The sequence below is a fragment of the Anticarsia gemmatalis genome, chromosome 6 (assembly GCF_050436995.1).
Source record: "Anticarsia gemmatalis isolate Benzon Research Colony breed Stoneville strain chromosome 6, ilAntGemm2 primary, whole genome shotgun sequence".
Taxonomy (NCBI): domain Eukaryota; kingdom Metazoa; phylum Arthropoda; class Insecta; order Lepidoptera; family Erebidae; genus Anticarsia; species Anticarsia gemmatalis.
The window spans coordinates 8136295-8160147 of NC_134750.1; the positions used below are offsets into that span (position 1 = coordinate 8136295).

General features: G+C 36.2%; 5 protein-coding genes across 5 annotated transcripts; 2 read left to right on the forward strand and 3 right to left on the reverse strand.

The window, feature by feature from the left end:
• Positions 1-323: 323 nt before the first annotated feature.
• On the reverse strand, positions 324-4489 carry Uba3 (Ubiquitin-like activating enzyme 3). The gene is made up of 6 exons (XM_076115605.1): positions 3984-4489; positions 3748-3908; positions 1523-1691; positions 1170-1419; positions 827-1046; positions 324-590 (listed from the first exon to the last, which is right to left on the reverse strand). Exons 1-6 carry the CDS (start codon positions 4319-4321, stop codon positions 376-378), a joined length of 1353 nt encoding a protein of 450 aa, XP_075971720.1. The 5' UTR covers positions 4322-4489; the 3' UTR covers positions 324-375.
• Positions 4490-4894: 405 nt separating this feature from the next.
• Positions 4895-10273, forward strand: LOC142973660 (uncharacterized). Its single transcript, XM_076115606.1, has 10 exons — positions 4895-5025; positions 5466-5661; positions 5774-5935; positions 6016-6300; positions 6506-6665; positions 7129-7276; positions 7433-7592; positions 7676-7910; positions 7991-8710; positions 8796-10273. Exons 2-10 carry the CDS (start codon positions 5473-5475, stop codon positions 10154-10156), a joined length of 3420 nt encoding a protein of 1139 aa, XP_075971721.1. The 5' UTR covers positions 4895-5025; positions 5466-5472; the 3' UTR covers positions 10157-10273.
• Positions 10274-11790: 1517 nt separating this feature from the next.
• LOC142973661 (ATP synthase subunit beta, mitochondrial) lies at positions 11791-13487 on the reverse strand. The gene has a single exon (XM_076115607.1). It carries the CDS (start codon positions 13393-13395, stop codon positions 11848-11850), a length of 1548 nt encoding a protein of 515 aa, XP_075971722.1. The 5' UTR covers positions 13396-13487; the 3' UTR covers positions 11791-11847.
• A 479-nt stretch (positions 13488-13966) lies between these two features.
• On the forward strand, positions 13967-15874 carry Uqcc1 (Ubiquinol-cytochrome c reductase complex assembly factor 1). Its single transcript, XM_076115923.1, has 5 exons — positions 13967-14066; positions 14225-14404; positions 14682-14960; positions 15177-15371; positions 15683-15874. The coding sequence occupies exons 1-5, from the start codon at positions 14040-14042 to the stop codon at positions 15761-15763; spliced, it is 762 nt and encodes a 253-aa protein (XP_075972038.1). The 5' UTR covers positions 13967-14039; the 3' UTR covers positions 15764-15874.
• Positions 15875-16464: 590 nt separating this feature from the next.
• On the reverse strand, positions 16465-23412 carry LOC142973662 (sphingomyelin phosphodiesterase 1-like). Its single transcript, XM_076115608.1, has 10 exons — positions 23065-23412; positions 22750-22895; positions 21413-21574; positions 20813-20971; positions 20150-20530; positions 19578-19753; positions 18124-18318; positions 17752-17922; positions 17186-17360; positions 16465-16847 (listed from the first exon to the last, which is right to left on the reverse strand). The coding sequence occupies exons 1-10, from the start codon at positions 23129-23131 to the stop codon at positions 16518-16520; spliced, it is 1962 nt and encodes a 653-aa protein (XP_075971723.1). The 5' UTR covers positions 23132-23412; the 3' UTR covers positions 16465-16517.
• Positions 23413-23853: the final 441 nt, after the last annotated feature.

Consider the following 23853-nt stretch of genomic DNA (forward strand, 5'->3'; position numbering starts at 1 on the left):
CGTAAAATTATGCATATTTATGGACAAATATGGTTTTAGCTCTTTCTTCATGGCGCCGGACATGATATAAAAGAACCCGACAATAAAAATAACAAGTTATTCGCAACAAATTTTTAGGACAAAGTTGAAAATCGTTTCTATTCACCCCGTTTTACGGTACAAAATTTGATCACTACTATGTGTTGTTGTATGTAAAAAAAGAGTATGGTAATTTATTGAATTTGGTGAAATGATCAATTTTGTAAGATGTACCTGAAAATAGTAGGGTAACCATAAATCTCAGGACATTGCATATGATTTATTCTCTGCTAATAAAACAATCGTTTAGTGACCAATAAATATATTTAAGCCATTGTATAAATTAAAGCAATAAAATTATCGCGCCATCTCGACATCTTGATTTTCCGCAAATTTCAATTTGATTGTAACAGTGTTGGGCGTTGTAACATCGGCCACCAATATATCAGCACCATTGTATAGGCCAAGTTCTGTTACTTTCTTTTTGAGATTATCTCTAGTTCTTTCTTCAATACTCTTTATTGATGACATGTATAGAGTCTTGTTGCGGCCATTTATTACAGTTGTTATACCTATAACATAAAGTAATGAAATAAGATACAGATAATGTCAGATAATATTTTTACATAACTTTAGATACACACACAACTGTGTTCTATAATATGCTGTTCACTGCATCATGTACTTTCATTGATTATGATGACATTATACAAAAACTATCTGTGGTAGGATGTGATTCAGTCTCATATTCTTTTATAACTTAAGATTTTTTGGAAATCAGTGAAATCACAATACTATGTGTAATGACCTGGGCTTTTCATCATATAGGCTGGATCTTCGCAGAGTTTGTCATAGATAGTCTGCAAAGTTGCATCTGGTTCAATTTCGACGACGCGTGTAGTATTGCTGCACGCCACACAGTCAGGTCTTCGTTCAGCGTTAAATGTATAAGTATATACACCATCTGCCATATTCATCACCATGTAGTTGTTCATATTAGTGCAGCAGGATGACGCCAGTTTGAAAACCTAAAAATATATTATTTTTTATTAATTAAATCTATATGCCAAGATTTTTTATTTATAACATAGATAAGATGCTACTTAATTAATGTAAAAAAAATATACAATTTAAATTTAGTAAAATTGGACCTCATTAGCACAGCAAGCAGCTATAGCAGCATTAGTACTGGCAACAGCAGGAATAATGTTTTTCAAGACTCCCTGAGTTAATCTATAGGTAACATTAGATATTCCATGTTTCATGGCTCTGTCTTGTGCCTTTTCAAACACCCAAGCAACATGCTGGGGGTCATCTCCATCAAGAGCTGTATTGCTGCCCCAAGGATTTTCTTTTGCCCATTGTAAGACTTTTACATATTCAATGCAATGTTCAGGCAACCTGAAAAAAGATATAAGAATTATCCATGATTTTCAAATAGCGCACTCACCCTACAAAAAATTATAAACTTACTATTCATATTAAAATAGGTTCAAATAAGTACCTTGGAGTATTTGCAATAGTACACAGTGGAAATGTTTTCTGTGGAGGGTACAAATCTAGAGTACATTCAATACAAGCACTCATACCAGGCAAAATAACTCTAGCATTGCCTTTGAATCCTTCAGTACCTCCATCCACTAGTGGAATCACACTGCTCTGATCTAAGCTCCCTAAAAGATAGAAAATACAGTTAGACCATTGTACTCATAAAGATATTTTTTTTATGTACTTCATGTTACAAATAATAAGAATGACTATTTTCGTATTTAAATCCAGCTCTCTCCCTTAGCCTGTGCATTATTCTGATACATAAGCTACAACACAGCCAAGTCACATCAAAATTTGTTTAGCAATATTTTCATGATTGAGTAACAAACATCCATCCAAACTTCCACATTTTTTTTTTTTTTTTTTAATAACCCATATCTGTGCCACTGCAGGGCAAGGGTCTCCTCCCAAACGAGGGGGAGGGGTTAGGCCTTGAGTCCACATTATAATAAATAAATTAAAATTAATGAGTCACACCAATGATTTTTGTTATGAGCATATTTAAAAACTAGGTACTTCAAGGACAAAAAATCTGTTTTTATTTTTTTCGTATCTTCAAAAATGACCGAGATATTAAACGTCAAAGTATGGCCTTCGCGCCAAACTCCGGCGAAGCGGCCGCACGGACGTGTGACGTCATCTCACGACACTGCTATTTCGTCAGTACTTGCCGATACCTACATAGGCTCGTTGCGCTCTCGCGGTTTCGCTTTAAATAATTTGTTTTGCTTATACTGGACAAACAAAATGGTTAGAAAATATTGTATTGTTCATATGTGTACTAACTCCAGTGAAAAAACACCCCAAAAATTGTTTTTTTCTGTACCATGTAAACTGTTTTATATTTTTGCTAAAGACACCTAATCTAAAACTTAAAGCCCGGTTCAGATACTGTCAAACGCAAATGTTAAATAGAAGTTTATTGCCTTTTGAACACTTCCTCAAGATCAAGATGCCATATCATGTTTATACCTACCTAGCAATGAACTTCTGCTAAACAGTTGATACTATTTAATGAGCAGTTCAATGACCTCACAGGCGGCGGCGAGCCGAGCGCGGCGGTTGAGTTGGCGTTGGTTTTTTGTTTTGAAAAAAGAACCCATGTTTATTATCTATACTAATCTATACTAATATTATAAAGCTGAAGAGTTTGTTTGTTTGTTTGTTTGTTTGTTTGTTTGAACGCGCTAATCTCAGGAACTACTGGTCCGATTTGAAAAATTCTTTCAGTGTTAGATAGACCATTTATCGAGGAAGGTTATAGGCTATATATCATCTCGGTACGACCAATAGGAGCAGAGTAGCAATAAAAAATGTTACAAAAACGGGGAAAATTTTGACCCATTTTCTTATGTGACGCAAGCGAACTAATAATATCAAAATTAAAATGTTAGTTTAATTAAAAGTTTTTATTACGCGCCCAATCATATAAGACTACCTACAGTGTAGATTCATGCGTTCATATGATAGCCATCAACTTGACTAAAGTCAGAGGCAGGGGTGACAATTTTTTTTTCATAATTTTATTTTAAAACTATGTTTTCCAAATTTACACTTGGTAGGTACGTAACACTCATTATTTGTAATGCCAGTTGTAACAAACTTTCAATTTTATTGTTAACTACACACAAAAATATTATTAGTATTATACGAGTTCAACTTTCTTTACCTGGGTCTAGTTGATGATTATGTGCGTGGCGATCGAGATCGAGGATATCTTAGTAGAGGCTTATTTTACAAAAACACGATGATTAAATTTATAGCACATACACATACACAGACTCTTTAAATATTTATTGCAAATCACTTTTCAAATCAAAACTCCGCATCACCCGCAGTCGAACAAGCGTGTCTGTCGCGTCGTGACGTCAGCGCATAGCGCGCGAAGCAACGCAAATTTAAAAAAGCAGTGAAACTTTATAACCCTGTAACTTCGGTAATTTTGACCCGATTTTGATAAAACAAAAACTATTATTATCAGCATAAGTACACAAATTAAATGCAGTATGTTTCATAGTCATATTTTGATGTGCTGGTGTGACTCATTGAATCCATTAATATCACACTGCTGGGCAAGGGTCTCCTCTCATAATGATAGAGGGGTAAGTCCTTGAATCCACCACTCCATGCATAATATTAGCATAAATATTTATATGGAATACTAGAACTATAACTTACTGTCATCATTATACTGCAGCAATGACATGAGCATTCCATTGAGCCACCTTCTTGCTACTATAGAATCAAGACCACATACTACTATATGAAACTGTCTGTAAAATCCTTCATCAAAATCCTGAATAGCACAATGATGTGCCACAGCTTCACACCCAGGAACCCTACGAACAAAACCAATTCTTACATGATACTTATCAATTTACAAAAAACCTTGTTGTCTATTCTAAGTAACTAACCTTTTATTTACAAATTCAACAGCACACTTGGCTTTAGATAATCCAATATCATTTTTCCTAAATAAAAACTGTCTATTCAAATTAGAGAGTTCAATAGTATCCATATCAACTATGTGAAGTTTTTTGAACCCCATCAAAGCTAAATCCTTCAGGAGCTCACAACCAAGACCCCCAGCACCGACAATCAATACTTTACATGAATCCATTATAAAATCCAATATTTCAGCAGAAGGTTCAAAATCTGGATGGCAAAATGGTCCCGATCTTTCCAATAGCTTTCTTATATTTAGCCATCTTCTTTGCTGGTAGTCAGCAGATTGAGTTTCACCAGATGCCATAATTGCCAACAGTAACTATGGACAAAATTGAATTATATGGTTTGCTAGCGCGATGGCGAATTTTTTGCGAAAAATCAACAATTTTCAGTCAATGAAAATTTAATCAACAAATTATACGAATAAGGCCGGTCTTTCTAACGCTACAAAACGTCAATCATATTAGTGGTTACGTCAATTTGACAGTAAATGTCACTAACAAAAACAATTGATCAATCAAAGACATTCCTTCTACCTAAAGAATTCTATGAATAGAATTAAAGATTCTTGTTAATACAAAATCGAATATCCACTAAAGCGATGTAATAATTAGTTTACTTTTCTCTTAAACTGGAATTAATTATTGTGAATCTATATGAATTAATTTAACTTTGCTTTTTGCACAGCACAAATATCATTATTTTAAACTTTTCGTGCACCAATGCTTTACTATTGAATCAGCATTCGCTATACCTAACTAAAATTGATAAACACACATTATTAATTCTTATTTTATTATAATATATATATTATAATTAATATTTTAATAAGTATTTTTTTATACGTATACTTTTTGCTTTACCATCTACAGTTGGTTTACTCATGGCCATGAACACACAAAAGTTACGCACTATAGGTGATATTCATTTGTTGAAAATGGAGGCGTGATGGAGGTGCTGTTGTCGCAAGACTAGGATTTTCAAGTTTGCGGTTGTGAAGATTTCCACGTGAGTATGAAGATATAAATATACTTATCGTAATCTGCCGTACTTAAAATGTTAATTAGATCTATTTTTATGACAATAGCACTTATGTTGTTGTGTATATTTGAGGGAGAGACGGCGGATGTCTTGGTAGCTGGTAAATCTGATATTGCATGCTTGAGCCTGATAAAGGTGTATCAATATATTCTAATAATTATTTATAAAGGTACATATTATTGTTTTCCCTCAAATATCCATGTATAACATTGTAACTGAGATATCACTGACAACATGGTTGGTCAGTATTATACAAAAAGGTACCAACCAAGTTATTGTCGTAGATTATATAAAGTTTATAAATGTTAAATTCGTGCGTTAATAGTTCTTGGCGGTGTTAATAATTTACATATTTAAATACTATGTTGGAATATTATTAATATCAATTTGAATAAATTATCTTTTAGGTCTACCATGGCTGGTAATAAAATGAATACCAAAACAAAGGGCAAGGAAGATAGAAGTAAAACAAATAACAAGACTATCAGTCAAACCAGTGAAGATGCTGATGAACCAGACTTTGCCTTACTTAGAAAACCAATACCAACTAGTATCACAGGGTTTGGTCAAGCAAGAAAGATTTTTGACTTGGCTACTGAGGAAGTAAGTCATTTTAAAATAAATGTATTATGGAATTACACATCTAATTTTGTTATTGATATTGTACATGTTATTTTATTACATTAATAAACAATGTTGCTCTTTTTCTTTTCAGCTTAAAGACTTATTGTCAAATGAATGTGATTTATTGTATGAATGTAAAGTATGTCGAAATATATTCCGTAGTTTGGCCAATTTTATATCTCATAAACGTGTTTATTGTAAGGAAAAGTTTAAGACATCTGTACATAGCCACTTTGTCAAATCTACTTCAGCGGTAAGAACCACATACACTATATGATAATATCAACTGTTAAAATAATTCCTTATGTAATCTGTGTATGTTTCTAATTTCAGATTGCTGAGATACTGAAAATAAAACGTTTGGAGCAGGGATATCAAGAATCACTTCAAGAAAGTAATGAAGTTGAAAACAATGAAACATGTGATGATAATGATAATAGGATACCGTTAACTAAGGATTTGACCACTATTATAGAGAAGATTGTTAAAACAAAAGGTTCATTTGAAACTAGTGAAGAGCCACAAATGGCACTGCAAAAGATACCAAATAGTTCTGTAGCTGTATTTCAAAATATTGAAACAAAGGAAGATAAGCCAGATGATAATATGAGAGCTCAAGTATGTTAATTTTAACATGTTACTTACTGTTAATTTTGAATCTAAATTGTATTAATTACCTATAATGCATAAATGTTTAGTATCCGCAAAAATTTTGTTGCACAATAAACTTGTGTACTTGTATGTATGTACTTTATTGATTTTTTTTAGTTAGACACAGTATGCCAAACATGTAATTATAATTTTCTTTTTTCATTACTTATAGGTGAAAGAATTGGACACCATTTTGTCAAGAGATGTAGCGGTATTACAAAGTGATGGTAATTTTAAAATCAAGAGCTCTGCTGCACCAGAATCTGACAATGTCATACAAATTAGTGATGATGAAGATAATGATGGCACTAACATACTAAAATGCAAAATCTGTAAGTATATTTGAACATGCGAAATTATAGCTTATTTTTCTGAGAGTAAGGTTTCATTAAATCTTGTCCCTATTTTAAATAGACATAGAAATGCTATTGGTAAAGACTGAGTAATATTATTTGTTATGTGTGGGACTAACTCTAAATATCTGCCTCTGTGGCGAAGTCAGTAGTGCACCTATCTGACTGCTCACGACACGACGTCCCGGGTTCGATTCCCAGTTGGGACATAGTGCTATTGGGCTTTTAAACTATATTATATTATTCTCAATAGTAATCCGGAGTTTGATTGATAACGTGCCCGATGTTATATAGATTCGCTCATAATATATTATGGCACTTGCTTTGATAATGGCGAAACGCTGGTGTATTTTATAGACCTGCACCTTGAGCCCATACTGAAGGATAGGATCAACTAGTTTTAAAATTAAAATATATTAAGCAACTTCTTTTTTGTTTTCAGGCGAAATGCAGTTTGCAACTCAGAAGACTCTAAAGTTCCATATGAAGTACAAACATGTTGAGAGTAGATTGGTCTACCCGTGTCCGGATTGTCTGGAGATATTTTCGACGTCTTGGAGTGTCTATAGACATCTCTTTAAAGTGCACAGGTAGATTCTCGTAATATAAAATACTTTGTTACGTTGAAGATAGTTTGGTCAAATGCAAATTAATTTATATTTTTATTCATATCAAACATTAAGTGAGATGAATCACAGTCGCATTTACGAAATTGAGTCAATTTAAACTTATCGATAAAATTGCAGAAAAACAGCGGCGCAGATCAGAAGATTGAGAGAGTCTATTCAAGCTAAAGCGTTCAAAATGAACAACCCGCCGGCTTTCTACGAGAAACGTAAGAACAATATGAAAGCGTCTGCCGCTCAGAAGATCACCGAAGAGGAGAGAATCGATCAAGAGAATCAGGTGGGTATCGTGACGCCAATCTCGAAACATTCGACTGTCGGTGTACCGCAAAAGTATCGGATTGAGGAAAGTTTCGGTTCCAGGCGTGGATGGACAACATGGAGGGTGACGGCGAGCTGCCGCGCTGCGGCGGGTGCGGGCGCACGTTCGAGCGTCGCGCCGCGCTCGCCGCGCACACGCACACGTGCCAGCCGCGCTCCCGCGCACTCGCGCGCCGCCCGCCCGAGACCAAGAAGATCGAGATACAGATCCGCAAGGACTACAACAAGGGGCCGTCGCTCGCCCTCAACCTGCCCCTGAAGACCGCCGATGCCAACGGTTCGTATTGATCCGGCTCTGTGACTCGACCGAGATCGACTGACGTGCGTTTTATACCTTTTTCCTTTATTACATTACAGATAATAAAATATCCAAAGACGAGGCGCCGGCGCCGGTCCCGGTGCGAAACAAGCCGAGCAAAGAGGATCGGAAGACTCCCCCCGTGGAGGAAGAGAAAGATTTAGAAGACGACGCGGCGATGGACGTCAGCGAGGACGATAAATCTAACGATACGATCGAGTCGCCGGAGAAAGAGTTGAGACCGATAGTGGTTGTCCCCAAATTGAACATAAGGTTACCCTTCGCTCACCAGACGGAGAAGAATAACCTGGTGGCGTTCAGGCAGAAGATTCTACCCGATATAGAATTAAGTAAACTGTCTTGCAGACGATGTGATATTACGTTTAACGAGATTCAGGAATTGTATGACCACATGGCGGAACATTTGAAGTGGATGCGATACGCTTGTAAGTTATGTAATTTTAAAAGCTACTCGTTTGAAAAGTTACCTGAACACGTCAAAGTGGTGCATAAACTGAAAGGCGATAAAGACTTCTATTATAGTACTGTGAAAGCGATCGACGGTAACGAGGCTTTAGAACTGTGTGAACCTTTGGAGGAATTACCTGAGCCTAATGAAACGAGTCCCGATTCTAGACGTCCTAGTCGATGCTCCAGTGACTCTAGTCGTCTATCTGATGATAGTTCTTCCAGTAGTACAAGATTAGAGGGCAGTAGAAAAAGGAAAATTTACCATAATAAAAGTTCAATGAAAAGAAGAAAGGAATTGGCGATGAAAGGTTTGTTTTGTATAAAACAACAACATATGTTTTTTTGTTATTAAATATGTGCCATAAAACTTAACATAACTTTTTCACATTTCAGTTAGTGAAGATAGCAAGGATGGTGATGTTTCTCATGGCAAAAGCATGTCTCTCGCTGATAACTACACGTCTTCAAGTTTGAAGAGCTTTGAAGAAAATTCTTCCGACATGGATGATATCATGGACAATGTTACTAAAAAACGAGTATCAGGTATTGACACGTCTGTTACATCTAGAAGACCAGTCAGAAGAAGAACTAAACCTAAAAATGAAGATTTTGAATATGATTTATCGAATTTGCTCAAAATGGAAGCCCAAGGATATAGAGACTCTGTTACAATGGCAAATGCTAAATCTAATCAAACCAAGAAAAAAGCTCAACACGAAATACAAATGAATTACGATAACATGAACAAAGATTGCTGTGGAGCATTGATGGCTATGTCTAAGAAATCTGTTGAGAAAGCAGCAGCACATATTAGGACGAGTTCATTAAATTTTTATTCTCTTAAAGAAATGAGACCTCAAAACATATTTTTAAGGCCCATGTTACCTAAAATAGTGTCTAGAGGAGACAAGATGTCTCCAAAGAAAGATAGTAATAGTGAAGAACGAAAAGAAACCTCTAGTCCTATAAAAGACAAGTCTGTAGTCGAAGTTTCATCAACAAATAACGATCCGCCAGTAAATAATGATCATCCGAAAAACGTTGATAAAGTATCGAACAATGATCCGCCTAAAAATACGAGTGATGATGCTGAACAACCTGCCACAGAAACAAATGACATTGCGAGTCCAAAAGATCAAAGAAATATAAAACCTGCAATAGAACTCAAAAAACCTATTAGCATTCCACCAATTAAATTCCGCCGTCCAAGTTTAGATGTGATGAAAAATCCTTTAATCAACAAAAACATCAAAGATTTTACGAAGGCTGGAATGAAAACAAAAATACTTGTTATAAAACCTTTAAACAGAAATAAAGATGGTACACAAGCTGTAAAAACGCCGCTTAAATTTCAAACAATCAAACTTAAAGATCCTAATAAAAATTCGTCTGGTGAAGACAAGTTATCTGATCAAGTAGTTGTCGTTAAAGTTCCTAAAGTTGATTGTGCCGTCACTCGACCACCTGTAGCTGAAGTTCCTAATACTAGTGAGAAGCCTTCATCAGCAGATATACCTACAATAGTAATTCCGACAGATAATGACAATCCTAAAGTTGTTGCAGAAAAATCTATTGACAAACCTCTACCAGAAGCAAACACAGATTGTTCTAGTAAACCTAAAATCATTGATAGTAATAGCTGTGATGATGACGAAATTCTGGAAGAATCAAATAATGCTGACGATAGCAAAATCATAGAAGAAAATTCATCAATAAGCAATTTAGACGCATCAGAATTTGAAGATGTTTTATGAAACTACTAATTATTATCGTAAATCTTTTGTTTTGCTCGAAGCACGTTTTGTTTTTACCTATGTACCTATAAACGGGTACACTAAGAGATGATAAATAAATATGCCTTATTGGGATAATTCTGTGCTGTAATTTCATTAACCATATTTCAGACACAGTGATGTATTCAACCAGACAACTCGAAGCAAGCAAGGTAGGTAGATATTGTGTCTTGTTAGTTTTATTTAATTAAAGCAATTGATCTACGTGTCTAGAAATCGTGATAAACAAGCGCATAGCTCGTATTGTAACATACCATTTTTTGAGAGACTCATTGAGGATATTAAAATTTATATTAGTAACGAAGAATTCTAGAATGAACGGGTACAAAAAATCTCATGTTCGAAATTGGCCTTTTTGGGAGGATATTGATATGCCGAGTGGGAATCGAACCGACGACACTTCTTTGGCACGGTACTTGCGTCATATACCCACTGCACCTACCGTTAAGAACACGTTACACAAACTTATGTAGCCTGCGTACACTACTGATAAAGAAGTAAATAAATACAGTATTTTCAATTGAGTAGATATCTACTCTAAAGTAAGACTACTGAACTATACTAAGTACTAGTATATACTAATGTATATTGGTGATAAATTCTTTGTTAGGTAGTATCTGTACGCAAATGATTTTCCAATAAAATATCGTTATTTTAGGCATATTCCACATTGCCAAGTCACACTGAGTTTTCCAAATAATAGGAATAGCATACCCATATCTACTACCTAATATGAAAACTACCACTACTTCTCTGAATTATACTTGACATACTTATATTGAAGAGAGTATCTCTATACAAGAGACCAAGTTCGACTGTCTGACAGTGTTAGGATCGCCTATAGGTTACTTTCATAAATAACAATCTATACTGGTATGCTCCGGGTGCGACTGCAATGATTATTATGACAAATTCATTTCGCGACTAGCTAACGAGTTCGAATCCCATACAATACAAATTCAGATAAACACGAGTATCTGTTGTGTTTTCAGAATGTATGTTTTATAACTTGTCTGCATATTTCACATTTATTATTGACCTAAAAACATATTGATCAGTTCTATTTTTGAGTGCTAAGTTAAGTGAAGCGACGAAGACAGAGCGTTTACGGGTGTGGCGTGTTTATTGTTTCAGGGCTATCCCTTGTCAGGGTATTCTAAGTTGATAAATCAAAGGTCGTCTAGCACTCATCGTTTGAATAATAAACACTTGAAAATAATGCTCCGTTTCTGTCATCCACAGAATCTCACTTAATAGCCGCTAGGGCCACGTGAGGACGCGACCAAACAGACAGGACTTTGGTGAGAAAAGTCGAAAGTAATGTATCGGCTGACTACATAACAGATATCTCAAAACATTATATAGACTTATGTAACACTGCGGAACTCTAATTATACTTACGTGACTTTCCGTGCCAAGTACACATCCCATTCAGGTTTTAGAAGTTTATTGTCCTTGACATTATTACGTATACATTTAGGTAGGACTTTTAGGAATAGCATGAGAGACTAGCCGATCCAGCGGTCTGAATGAAATTATATAAGAATCTGAAAAATACATGTGCGACTAATGAATGATGGAATAAAACAAAGAAATTTAGTTTTCACTAAATTTATTTAGAAATAACAATGTTTTCTCGAGTTCATTCATATTTACGATTTCGCAAGAGTTTCAGCCTTAGCCACTACTTCCTCAATGGGTCCAACCATGTAGAATGCTACTTCAGGGAGGTGGTCATACTCTCCCTGCAGAATCTTGGAGAAGCCCTTAATGGTCTCTTCCAGAGGTACCAACTTGCCAGCGTGTCCAGTGAACACCTCAGCAACCTGGAAAGGCTGCGACAGGAACCTCTGGATCTTGCGAGCACGAGCCACGGTCAGCTTGTCTTCCTCAGACAATTCATCCATACCCAGGATAGCAATAATGTCCTGGAGGGACTTGTAGTCCTGCAGAATCTTCTGGACTCCACGAGCAATGTTGTAGTGTTCAGCTCCAATAATGTTGGGGTCCATAATACGGGAGGTGGAGTCAAGAGGGTCCACAGCAGGGTAGATACCCAGCTCAGCAATGGCACGAGACAGCACAGTGGTGGCGTCCAAGTGAGCGAAGGTGGTGGCAGGGGCAGGGTCAGTCAAGTCATCAGCTGGCACGTAGATAGCCTGCACTGAGGTGATGGAACCCTTCTTGGTGGTGGTAATACGCTCCTGCATGGTACCCATGTCAGTGGCCAGGGTAGGTTGGTAACCTACGGCAGAGGGGATACGACCCAGCAGGGCAGACACCTCAGAACCAGCCTGGGTGAAACGGAAAATGTTGTCAATGAAAAGCAGCACATCCTGACCTTCCTGGTCACGGAAGTATTCAGCCACGGTCAGACCAGTCAGAGCGACACGGGCACGCGCGCCGGGGGGCTCGTTCATCTGACCGTACACAAGTGCTACCTTGGAGGTCTTGTCCTTCAGGGAGATGACACCAGACTCAATCATCTCGTGGTACAAGTCGTTGCCCTCACGGGTACGCTCGCCCACTCCGGCGAACACGGAGTAACCACCGTGGGCCTTGGCGACGTTGTTGATCAGCTCCATGATGAGTACAGTCTTGCCGACACCGGCGCCGCCGAACAGACCGATCTTACCTCCCTTAGCGTAGGGGGCGAGCAGATCTACGACCTTGATACCGGTTACAAGAATCTCCTGCTGTACAGACATGTCCACGAACTCGGGAGCCTCGGCGTGGATGGCTGCGGTCTTGTCGGTCGGGATGGGGCCGCGCTCGTCGATGGGCTCACCGATGACGTTGATGATGCGGCCGAGGGTCTCAGCGCCCACGGGGATACGGATGGGGGAGCCAGAGTCCAGGACGGGCTGTCCGCGGACCAGACCCTCGGTACCGTCCATGGCGATGGTACGGACGGTGTTCTCTCCCAAGTGCTGGGCCACCTCCAGCACAAGCCGGGGCGAGCGGTTTTGAACTTCAAGGGCATTTAGGATGGGTGGAAGGTTGTCTTCGAATTGTACGTCTACGACGGCACCAATAACAGCCACCACCTTACCTGAACCCTTTCCTGCGGCTTTAGCAGCATAATCCCTTTTGTTGATGGCAGTTGCAGTCGCGATTTTACCACATTCTGTGATGGTTTTTTCAGCTACTGACTTAGCGGCTAAGAGGCCGCTTCCGACCCGACTTACAGCCCCCAACATTTTTGATTATTCAATGGACTTGGGCGAAAATATCGGCGCCCGCCCGTGTAATTATGTAACCTAAAATTAGGTACTATAGACACGAAACGTGAACAATTTATTGAACGGGCCATTGCAACTCTTCGTCTTTAGTTGTCTATGATATTATGGAAAAGCAAGGCATTCATTGTCCAATCTGAACGTAAAAAATTCTGGTAAATTGTTCTTTGATTTGTTGCAAATAAATGCTATTCTATTCTATTCTATTTGATGTTTAGTAATATTAAGAATAGACATTTTAATCAGTTCAAACGCTCTGTTTTAACAACTACTTATTATTATTTCAGCTAATTTTGCTTCAAGTTATATATAAGCTATCGTTATGGCTTTTACGATACGAGTGACTGTATTTGACTATAGAGAGTGATAGACTGGCAGAAAGTTTTATCGTATGTAAATGTATAGTATTTCAGGAAGAATTGCACAACAAAATATCGTAAACTTACTAAGTGTCGATTTTGTTCGACAATGAAAGTCTCGTTCGATTTGTTCAACGATTGTCAAAATGACATTAAATAACTGTCATTAGTGTCAAATGTGTCAATGACATAACTTGTGTGTCAAAGGCATGGAAGGTTATGGACTGACTTGTTTATATTAAAAAAATGTTTCGATCACGCGCTTTATCCCGTGTACGTACACAGAATCAAGAGAAAATATGTCTATATTGAAATAATATTTAAAAAATTACATACATTTTATATCAGTAGATAATTTCAATCTGCCACCAAAATTTGACTGATCACACTTGAGACTATCTCTATTTCAGTAGTATTTTTATTTTTTACAGATACTTTGGCATCAGCGCATCAATATTAGAGCCGACTATACAAGACCATGTGTTGTGGCGGCGAGTCCATTTAACAATACAAATATTTATGCTAAAAGAAACCAAAGCACTGTCGCTGTAGATGAAGGCTATATAAAAAAGTTTATGAATGCAGTTGGATGGATGGATCAAAATAGAACGGTAAGTCGTATCTGTATTTCAATCTTGACTGACTTTTTTCATAATTCTATTTTAATCTACCTGTTTCTTTCAATCCTCTGTATTTAAAGTCTTTATATCTTTTACAAATTGAATATTGTTTTAATTGTAAATGATTATTTCTATTAAATAAATGTATGTAGTCTATTTATAAGTTTCTTGCAAATTTAAATAGTTTTTTTGATATTTGCAGATTTAATTCAGCTAAAACTACAACAATAAATGATGTAGTTTATAACTTACTATCCTATGTTTTCAGCGGTTAAAACTAACAGGCTACTTCTTGTATGAAAATATACCAGACAAGGTTTCTTACATAGACTGGTTTGAAAGCTTAGATCTGCCAGACACCTTTGCATCATGGTTCACTATAACAGAGCTACATGTTTGGATGCTCATGGTACGATACATGGCTGAAGATGTCTCGACAACACCCACCGAAAAGAAAAAATACATCAAAGGAGATGGCCACTTTGTTAGAAACTGTATCATAGAAGCCATGTGGGCTGATGTTGGTATTAAAATCAAATTATTAGAGGTTAGTTGAATATTTTTTGATGATTTATTTTTGCACTGGTAACTAAAACAGTATAATCCTACACATCTATTTAAGGAACATAGTAAATAACAACTGTTTCATAAACATATTATTGTACATATAACTATGTTAGAGAGAGAATATATGAATAATAATTGTTCATCGATTTTTCATGGTGGTCTATTCTATACTAACATTGTACTAAACTCTTTCCAGGGTGCAAATCCAGCGATAGCAAGAAAGCAAGTATCAGAACTATCTGAACAGTTCCAAGCTTCACTGGTGGCATATGATGAAGGCTTAGATGATGATAAGGTCCTGGCTGCTGCCCTTTGGAGGAGGTTCTACTCTCTGTCTGAAGATGTCAAAGCTGAACATATTGAAAGAATTGTTAAATTTGTTAGGCATCAGGTACTTCAACATTTTTTTTGCTGTTGTCTTCCCACTGCTGGAAAAAGTTCACACTCATTTTTTACCAGAGGTCCCTGTTGTCTGTTTTGAACATACAATTGCTATTGAAGGCATCTATATCATTGTGCTAGGATTTCTTAGGCCTACCTCATTGGCAATGCCCATCAGTAGTCACCGATCGAATGCTGGCCCATACCGAAAAGAATATAATATATGTTTATTTTGTGTGAATTTTAAATTAAATAGTAAAAGGTATTTTATAATAGTTATAAATATTACTGGTTTCTAAGCAATTTGATTTTATATTTCAGATATCAGACCTGGATAAGATTCCAAGCAGTGAATTGAGATGGAAACCTGACATCAAATGGTTAAGTATATTGGATCATTAGTGTTGCTGTGTTCTAGTTAGTAGTTTAAATACTTAATTTATGAGATTTATATTGTTTGTTTTCTGTACAAATACTGAAATAAATCAAATTGTATTTGTTAAAACATGAAAATACTTGTTTGATTAATATCATTATTTACTGACTGCTTACAGGAAATTTCACTAGACAAACGGTGAATAAAGTAACCCTTGGTTCAGAAATTCTATGAATGGAATTTCTATGAATCCTGTCACCGTCGTATGGTTAGCTGTCAACCTAGAGTCAAAGTTCAAGCCGCCCGAAAGGCGTTTGACATGGCTTAACGACTGTTAGTAGACAATAACCAGGACTGACAATTTAAGCTCTCCGAAGCACGGAACCGCTCAGTTCCAATACAACTATGCGGTCACTTATCTATAGATTGACCGCGCCAAGGGTTGCTTAGCCCACTGATCGTTTACCGACCAGTGAGCGCAACTGGCTATGTTGATATTGCTGATATTGGTAGATGAACTGAACAGCTTTATGCTACAGAGTACGAAAGCTTTATGCACAGGGTAGGTTAAAAGATGTTTATAAATATCCGTCGAATGTCACCCAGAGAGTGGCTTAACTGGCTTACAATCCTTCAAGTGGGTTGATCAGCTTTGAAACAATAAACAATACTTTTATTGGTGGTAATCGGGTATCACATTCAGGTTTTAAGAAATGAAACAAATCAATGAATATAGTTTCTTTCTTATTTTACTAAACAAAATTAAAACATAAAAACAACTTAGGGCGAAAACAGTTTTCTCAATTCTTCACATTTTTCTCTTTCCCACAACACAGTGACTACTGTTTTACAAAGATTATCAATTTTACAACCATCATTGCACCATGACCAACGATCGCTTATTTTGGAATAGAATGCAGCATAGATGTCTAATAATTCTTTGTTAGTAGTGACCATTTTGTGAACTAATTCGTTCATGGATGTCGCAGACAGATTGGTAAGGCTATAAGTATTCTTCATATCATAAAGTTGGAACCAATGTGGTTTACGATTGGGGGTGAGATTTGCCTCTGTGAGATTGTAGATGTAATTCCCGATGTTCTCTGGTTCCTGCAAAGAAATATACGATTATAATATACAGATCGTTAGGTCTCATCCCCTCACCGCTAAGTACTACTTACGGCTGGCACGGCAGAGCCAAGGACTTTTAAGTCCAAAACTCAGTACGGTAGCGCGGCTATACTAACCACACTAACGAGTATCGAGAGGTTGACATTTTAAATGTGCTTAAAAATAGTTACATCGACACCCGCTAGGGGCGTTGATCTAATTTTCTTAGAAAAAATGTCGATAGATAGGTGGCCGGTTGTCGACAGTGTCGATAGTTGTCGCAACCAGAGTGTGAGGTCTTACATTTTTCGTACTTCTTTCTTTATTTGTGTACTTACATAAGTGGCGGTGTTTACGTCGACTATTTTATAGTTAAGATTATAGAACGTGTAACTAGTTGTACTGCCGGCACCCCACGCCATTTCAATAGGATTCCCTTCTGGATTATAGAATATTTTGAACTCGTCCGAGTGTGTGTGTCCATTGAACTCGGCTGCGATTGTCGCGGTGAATCTGAAAGACAAGTAGGCATTTACAAAATAAGTACTTATATCACTTCCAATACTTAGGCATTGCTGAATATAGGTACTAAGACCACAGAGTACTTTATTACTAACACTGCCGATAGTGTGAACAGTATTTTCCCAATGCAAAAATATGGCAAACGCCAATAGCCCCAAAAAATTTATCATTTCAATTTCGATAATCAAGAGGAGGCCTAGCTATGACTTCAACTTCTTAACTCAAGGAAATCACTGAATCTCTTAAAAGAAAAACTTGGTAACAACTTTTTGGCCCGACTCGGGATTCGAAACCGCGCCACAGTGGCAGTCAAAGTAAGTCAGAATTGCACATAATAACATGGTTAAACCGGACATAAGTGCCTATATGTTTTATTTTATACCTGTTAACTATTCTATTATATTCTCTAGTCCATGTTTGAGTCAAGTCATGCACTCCAGGTGGGATGTGAGCTAAAATGTGAACCTTCTCTCCAGCCTGTTCAGCCTTGTGCAATTCGTCTATTAACCAATCCAAATGCTTTTTCGCATCGAGTGGATCATAGACTAACCACCTGAAAAAAAAGAAACCATAAACAAGCAAACCCATACTATACTTCTGCATTAAAAAAAATACTCTAATTACGCATAAAATACATTTAATTTTGGTGGGACCGACAACAACTGAACACAACAATGGTGCTCTTAACCTTAACGAACATCAACAAACACGATTTTTAATTATGTTTCTTTTATTTAAAGTTATTGGTACTTACCAATTATATCTGTAAGCGACGTTATTATTTAAAGATATGACTCTTAATCCCGGTCTTACTAATAAAGAGAAGTCGCCGCGCTCTCTTAATGTTTTTTTTGCTTCCTCTGAAAGGTAATGATCCCATTTTTCTGCAAGTGCGTCGTACAACCAAGTTGTGTTCAATTTGTCTCCTGTTATTCTAGACGGTGCGAACCTGAAAACAAAATGGTAAATTATGTATCTAGAGATAAGTACCTACTCACTACCTATAATAGTTTTAAGTTATTGTGTAAGGGAACCTGTTGTACCTAGGCCGGTTTTTTAGAAATATATTTTTTATTGTGATTTGACGTGCAGCACACAAATCATATTTGCATATTTTGAAATGTCAATTATTTGGGTACTCACCAAAAAAATATCAGAAATGTATATTTAATACTTACATAATATTTTTAAATTTAAAAAAAAATGGGAAATGTGGCCAAGGTACAACATACCCTATGTACCTAGGCCAGTAGTACGTTGTACCTAGGACACATTGAAATTTGGGGGTAATTTAAGCAAATTATCAAGCTTTGTTAACTAAAATCATTTTATTTGATTTATTACAGTACACAGTATTATTACAGTATACAGTATTTAACAAAACATTTTAAAAATTCTCAAATGATTAACATTTAGAAATGATCAAAATTAAAATAATATTCATAGCTTTTTTTATGCTTTTCAAACAAAATATTTAAACAAAAACAACTAACTTTGGCCACCGTTCCGTTACATCACATCGCTGCGCCAGTGACCAGTCAGTCAGTGTCAGCTGATCGACAGTGACCGAGGTACAACACTACTCCAACTTCACTAAAACGGTGATTTTATATAGTTTAGAGGTTAAGTATCTCGTAAGTTTTTTATTGTGTTGAGACTTGTAAAATCAAAGAACCGATAGCATATAACACTTAAGTGACTATTAGAAAACTTTTAAAACTATTAGACTTCAAAATATATTAGAAATACTTACTTTTTCACACAAAAAAGTTTCAGCGTCGATAACACCAAACGCCTGCTTAATGGCGGAATGCGACTAACTTTACATTAAATAGTCTGTAGTGACGTATCGAATACCGTAAACAGTAGAATTTAATATCGCGCGAATATTTGAAAACGAGCCCAGTGGCCTAGGTACACATAGTGCCAAGGTACAACAGGTTCCCCTACCTATTAAAATATTTTTCCTTTTCCATTTAAAGGAACATCTATCATACTTAATGAAAATAAGCTATTTAAACTATTTCTGACGTGGCCGGGAGGTCTTTACGTTTAAGTCTTTACGGCATAAAAAAGTACTTTGTGACCTAGGTGATAAACTATCTGTGTACCAATTTTCACCAAAATCCGTTCACTAGTTGTGGCGTGGCTGAGTAACAATCATGTATAGGAATTCGATATATTGATAATACCTATAGATCTACTCACTGATTTGTTGGCTGAGACTCGTGGTTTCCAATATTAGGCACGACTAACACATTATCACCGAAGCCCTTCCTTATTTTCTCAATAAGGTAACGGTTCATTTCGTCAATTAACTCGTAAGATGTTTCCCATACACCGTGATCAATGGTGTCTCCGATATAATATACTACGTCGATGTCCTGTGAAAAAAAATGCAATTTCATAAAAGGATGCAGCTTTTTGAATTTCATTTTATTTAGATCCTTACAACGTAGTGGGTACGCGCCCTCATTTCTATTAGTCATACCGAATCAGGTGTGAACACTATCCTAATAAAATATTATGAATGAACAATACTATACAATTACTTATCGTATATCGCGTATCAATTATGAAACCTAATAAAACATCGTACGATAATCGTCTATTACTTAAACAATTTGTGATTGATTGTACCTACTTAGGTAGTTACGCAAACTGTGTTTGCTGCATTTGAGCAGAAAACAGAAGTAGGTACCTACTTATACTTAGTCGAAAACAAGCAACCCGCTTGAGGCAGGGCAGGGAGTTAGGTACTCTATAAATCTCAAGCTCACCTTATGTGTTTCCGTAATTCTATCAATGACGTCATCAAATGCCCAAATGGGCGTGTCACAATTTCTAAAATCTCCCCAATAGCCGGCTGGCGCAGGACTTCTGGTAGCTGGAAATCTGGTCTGCGTTGATCTTTTCAATTGTCGTAGTTTAGAAGCAACACTTAGGTCTAACATTAGTTTTCCACTTGCATTTACTATGCCCTGTTCAACTATTGACTCACTAAACTCAGATCTGTATATATAGTTCTGGGCTAAGGTCTGTCCTTTTCTACAGCATGTTGGTTCACCGCACTCGGCAACTCCGCCTGCTTCATACAGAGGGTCTATGTGAGCGTCTGTTATGAGAGCTATCTTCAAAGGCTTTGTGTTAGCTGTAGGAGTCTGAAATGTGTTAATATATTCAACAGCGGTAGATCTAGCTCAAGTATAGGAAGGTTCAAGGTGCACTAAGTACCACAGCTTAGTAATGTATACAAAAGAAGTCACATCGGTTCTCCTCGCTCAAGAGAAGAAAACAGTTAATTTTCTTAGGGAATATTTTCAGCGATTAGGTAACTGATAATCGGAATCTGGCTAAGCTTGCGCTTGCGGCATTCAATCCATTCATCCAATGAAATATACAGCTAATTAAGTGAAGAAGGAGCGTGTATATAACATACTTACGTTACTGATTGTACTTGGCGGAGGTAAATCAACTTGCCACTCAAACCTTGGATCATCTATACGACAGTTATTTGGATCTCCGACTCTTTGCATTACTAGCCCACAAAACGCTCTGGGTGTTGCTTTTGGCTCATTTCTTATTATGTACGTAATTATTGGCTGAAATTTAAACGATAAAAATTTTAATTAAGTAGGATGATAATAGAAAAATACAAAATGTCAAAACCTAATGGATGTTTAAAATTTAAACCAAGGTTTAATTAAATATCCATGACACTTAAATAAAATAGATTTAATATAGATAGATACCGTCATAATGAATCGCAATAAAAAATTAGGTAGGTATCAGGTATCATTGAGTAAAAAAAAAATTGAGTAGGAATTTTAAATCCAGATAAAAGGCAACGGGATTCAGTACCTCCTTTCGAAAGAAAGCAATAATATAAAAAGGACTAGGTATCTATTTAGTTATTTCTACGGGTGTAGCTTTAATAATGCATGTAAGTCATTATTTACATGCACTCCATGTGCATGTGTTTACTATTTTCGCAATGATATTTTATAAACCTGTAAATAAGCAGGTATTATCTATCAACATACCACATTCAGTGCAACCACTCCTTCGCAAACAATTTGACTTTCGATGCCCATATTAATACAGAGGTTTGTGACAACTTGTATAATTTCCTCGTCAGATTGTCCATCCTGAACTCCTGAAAATACAGTAGCGAACGCGCTTCGGCAAACTAAGCAGTCTATACTCTGAAAACACAAGAATCATTAAAATAAAACGTAGTTTAACTGCACGTTTGGCGTAGTGGTTAAAATGGTAATCTCGCCGCAATAAATATAGCGCCGCGTGTGGTGGGTTCGAATCCCGCCCGGGGTTAATCTATGTAGTGTGAGAACGAGTATTTAATTTTGTTTAATCTTGGAAATTGGAATTAAATAACCGTATGTGAGTTGTCCAATGATATTTATTTATTTTATTGACAGTTTATGTGGCGTAATGGATAGCGTAACCATAATTTAACTCGGTGTCGTGGGTTCGATTAACTAATCATATGGCCCAAAACAAAAATAATGCATATGTTAATAGGACTTTTTCGTTGTTTGACGTTTTATAAACAAAATAATTTTATGTACCTACCTATTTTTTTGGTTTTTAATAGATTATGATTAGATATTGCTGCTGGGATTACATTTTTGTTGAAGTTTGTACGTTTATCGTAATTATTAAGTACCAAGGTGGCTAATCCGTATCAGAAAAATATATTTGCGATAACATGATGCTACACAAATAAGGATGATGTACAATTTATAATTGGGTAAGTATACTTAGTATATTAACGTGTATTAACACTTTTGAATTTGTCAATAACAATGAATGTACTTACATAGGTACCTAAATATTTGTCGGTGCACAAGGTCCACCGAAAATAGTTACCTGCCCACTTTTATCTAGTAAATGTACCTATTAAAGATATGAAAGTTTTGAAATAATTTCGTAAGATGTCTACAATCGTGACAAACGTAAGGTCATTGATGAAGATCTTTGATGTTGCGTAGATAAACCACTTGTCAATCAAACTTGATAGTGTTATGAGTAATTTTCTAGATATTTGTAAAAAAAATAGATCGTAGAAATTAAATAGGTAATGCACTGAGCCAGTAGCTTGACAAACGGTTTTCATTAGGCTATATAAATGCCCCGAGCTATCGGCCAAGACCGCGAAAGCCGAAAAGATCCTGACATAATTATTATTATTTGTAGCAAATAATAATAATTAAAAATAATTAAAGTATAAACACAGCATAAAACAGTTACAGGTTGTAATAACGACACTGCACCAAGCTTAGAATTAATAAATTAACGGCCTAAAATCATCCATTACTTCCGTGAATTACAATAACAGTCAATTATAGTAATAGCTTACCGTTCTGGCTTGCGATGCGTTATCCACGGATTTTGTTGAACCATATTCTGGTCTGTGGAGAATCTCGATTAGATCTTGAAACTGTTGCGTTTCGGTTTCAGTTAACTCATTTTTCATATATTTTATAAATAATGCTTCTACGTCGTCTAAAATTTACGGGCACTGGTTAAAATTCAAACCAAAAGTCGTAACGTTGTCATTAAGAAAGTGGTATTAATTGAATAAATAAATTAAGGACACAAAATTGGATTGACAATAAATTAATGCTCAATTATAAAAAAATATAATTTATAATAATCAACTATAACAATTTACCTGAAGATAAAAGTTGTGTTGCGAAAGACGACGCTAACAGTGTTATCGTAAATATTAAAACCCTCATCTTGGCTGGTCGATTGTTTAGCAATGATCGATAACTGTGGACTTCACCTTTATATAGATTCCGATACCAAATAGACGTAAGCCAATGTAACTACTGAACATTTAAAGAATTCCAGTAATGTATATGCGGGCTAAGTCACATTGCAACTTGATATTTTTACTGTTACATTGCTTTGACGACTTATTCGCATTTAAACGGATACACGTTGTTTATGTATGAATCACATCACTAAATTGATATTTTGATACTCTCAAAAATTAAAATTTATCGTATGTACGTCACGCAGTATTTAGTGTTTCTCACGATATGTTCACCCAAGCACTCGCGTTACCATTATCGCAGATAAAGATATAATCCACCATCGATCAACTTAAATCACTTTTAAAGCATGTGTTTCATTATAAGAATATTATCATAATCATTGATTTTCTTTTCAAGTGAAATTTCCCGTTGGTTACAATAGTCTTTTTGGCATTAAAAACAGATAAGACGGGTAGAAAATGTAAAATTGTCTGTATATCTTATTACATCTACATCATAAAGGACTAAGCAAGTGGAATGTGGTTTACATAGTTAATCATTTTAATCGTACTTAATTGTTATTCAGGCTCATCAAAAAGAGTGGGAGCTATTGTCATTTATCACACAAGAAAAAACCCATTAATCATTATCAGCGAATTACCCGAGATTAACAGTAGCTTATAGATATAAGGCAAAAATCG

Excerpts from the sequence above, each read along its gene's own strand:
- LOC142973661 (XM_076115607.1), bottom strand. The coding sequence starts at position 13,395 with ATGTTGGGGGCTGTAAGTCGGGTCGGAAGCGGCCTCTTAGCCGCTAAG.
- Uba3 (XM_076115605.1), bottom strand. The coding sequence starts at position 4,321 with ATGGCATCTGGTGAAACTCAATCTGCTGACTACCAGCAAAGAAGATGG. Across the intron at positions 1,420-1,522 it reads ACTATTGCAAATACTCCAAG|GTTGCCTGAACATTGCATTG; the intron begins GTACTTATTTGA and ends ATCTTTTTTCAG. Across the intron at positions 591-826 it reads CTATATGATGAAAAGCCCAG|GTATAACAACTGTAATAAAT; the intron begins GTCATTACACAT and ends TTTATGTTATAG.
- LOC142973660 (XM_076115606.1), top strand. The coding sequence starts at position 5,473 with ATGGCTGGTAATAAAATGAATACCAAAACAAAGGGCAAGGAAGATAGA. Across the intron at positions 6,301-6,505 it reads ATGATAATATGAGAGCTCAA|GTGAAAGAATTGGACACCAT; the intron begins GTATGTTAATTT and ends CATTACTTATAG. Across the intron at positions 7,593-7,675 it reads GAATCGATCAAGAGAATCAG|GCGTGGATGGACAACATGGA; the intron begins GTGGGTATCGTG and ends TTTCGGTTCCAG.
- Uqcc1 (XM_076115923.1), top strand. The coding sequence starts at position 14,040 with ATGTTTCGATCACGCGCTTTATCCCGT. Across the intron at positions 14,405-14,681 it reads GGATGGATCAAAATAGAACG|CGGTTAAAACTAACAGGCTA; the intron begins GTAAGTCGTATC and ends CTATGTTTTCAG. Across the intron at positions 14,961-15,176 it reads TTAAAATCAAATTATTAGAG|GGTGCAAATCCAGCGATAGC; the intron begins GTTAGTTGAATA and ends AACTCTTTCCAG.
- LOC142973662 (XM_076115608.1), bottom strand. The coding sequence starts at position 23,131 with ATGAGGGTTTTAATATTTACGATAACACTGTTAGCGTCGTCTTTCGCA. Across the intron at positions 20,972-21,412 it reads GAGTGGTTGCACTGAATGTG|CCAATAATTACGTACATAAT; the intron begins GTATGTTGATAG and ends TTTAAATTTCAG. Across the intron at positions 17,923-18,123 it reads GTCGCTTACAGATATAATTG|GTGGTTAGTCTATGATCCAC; the intron begins GTAAGTACCAAT and ends CTTTTTTTTCAG.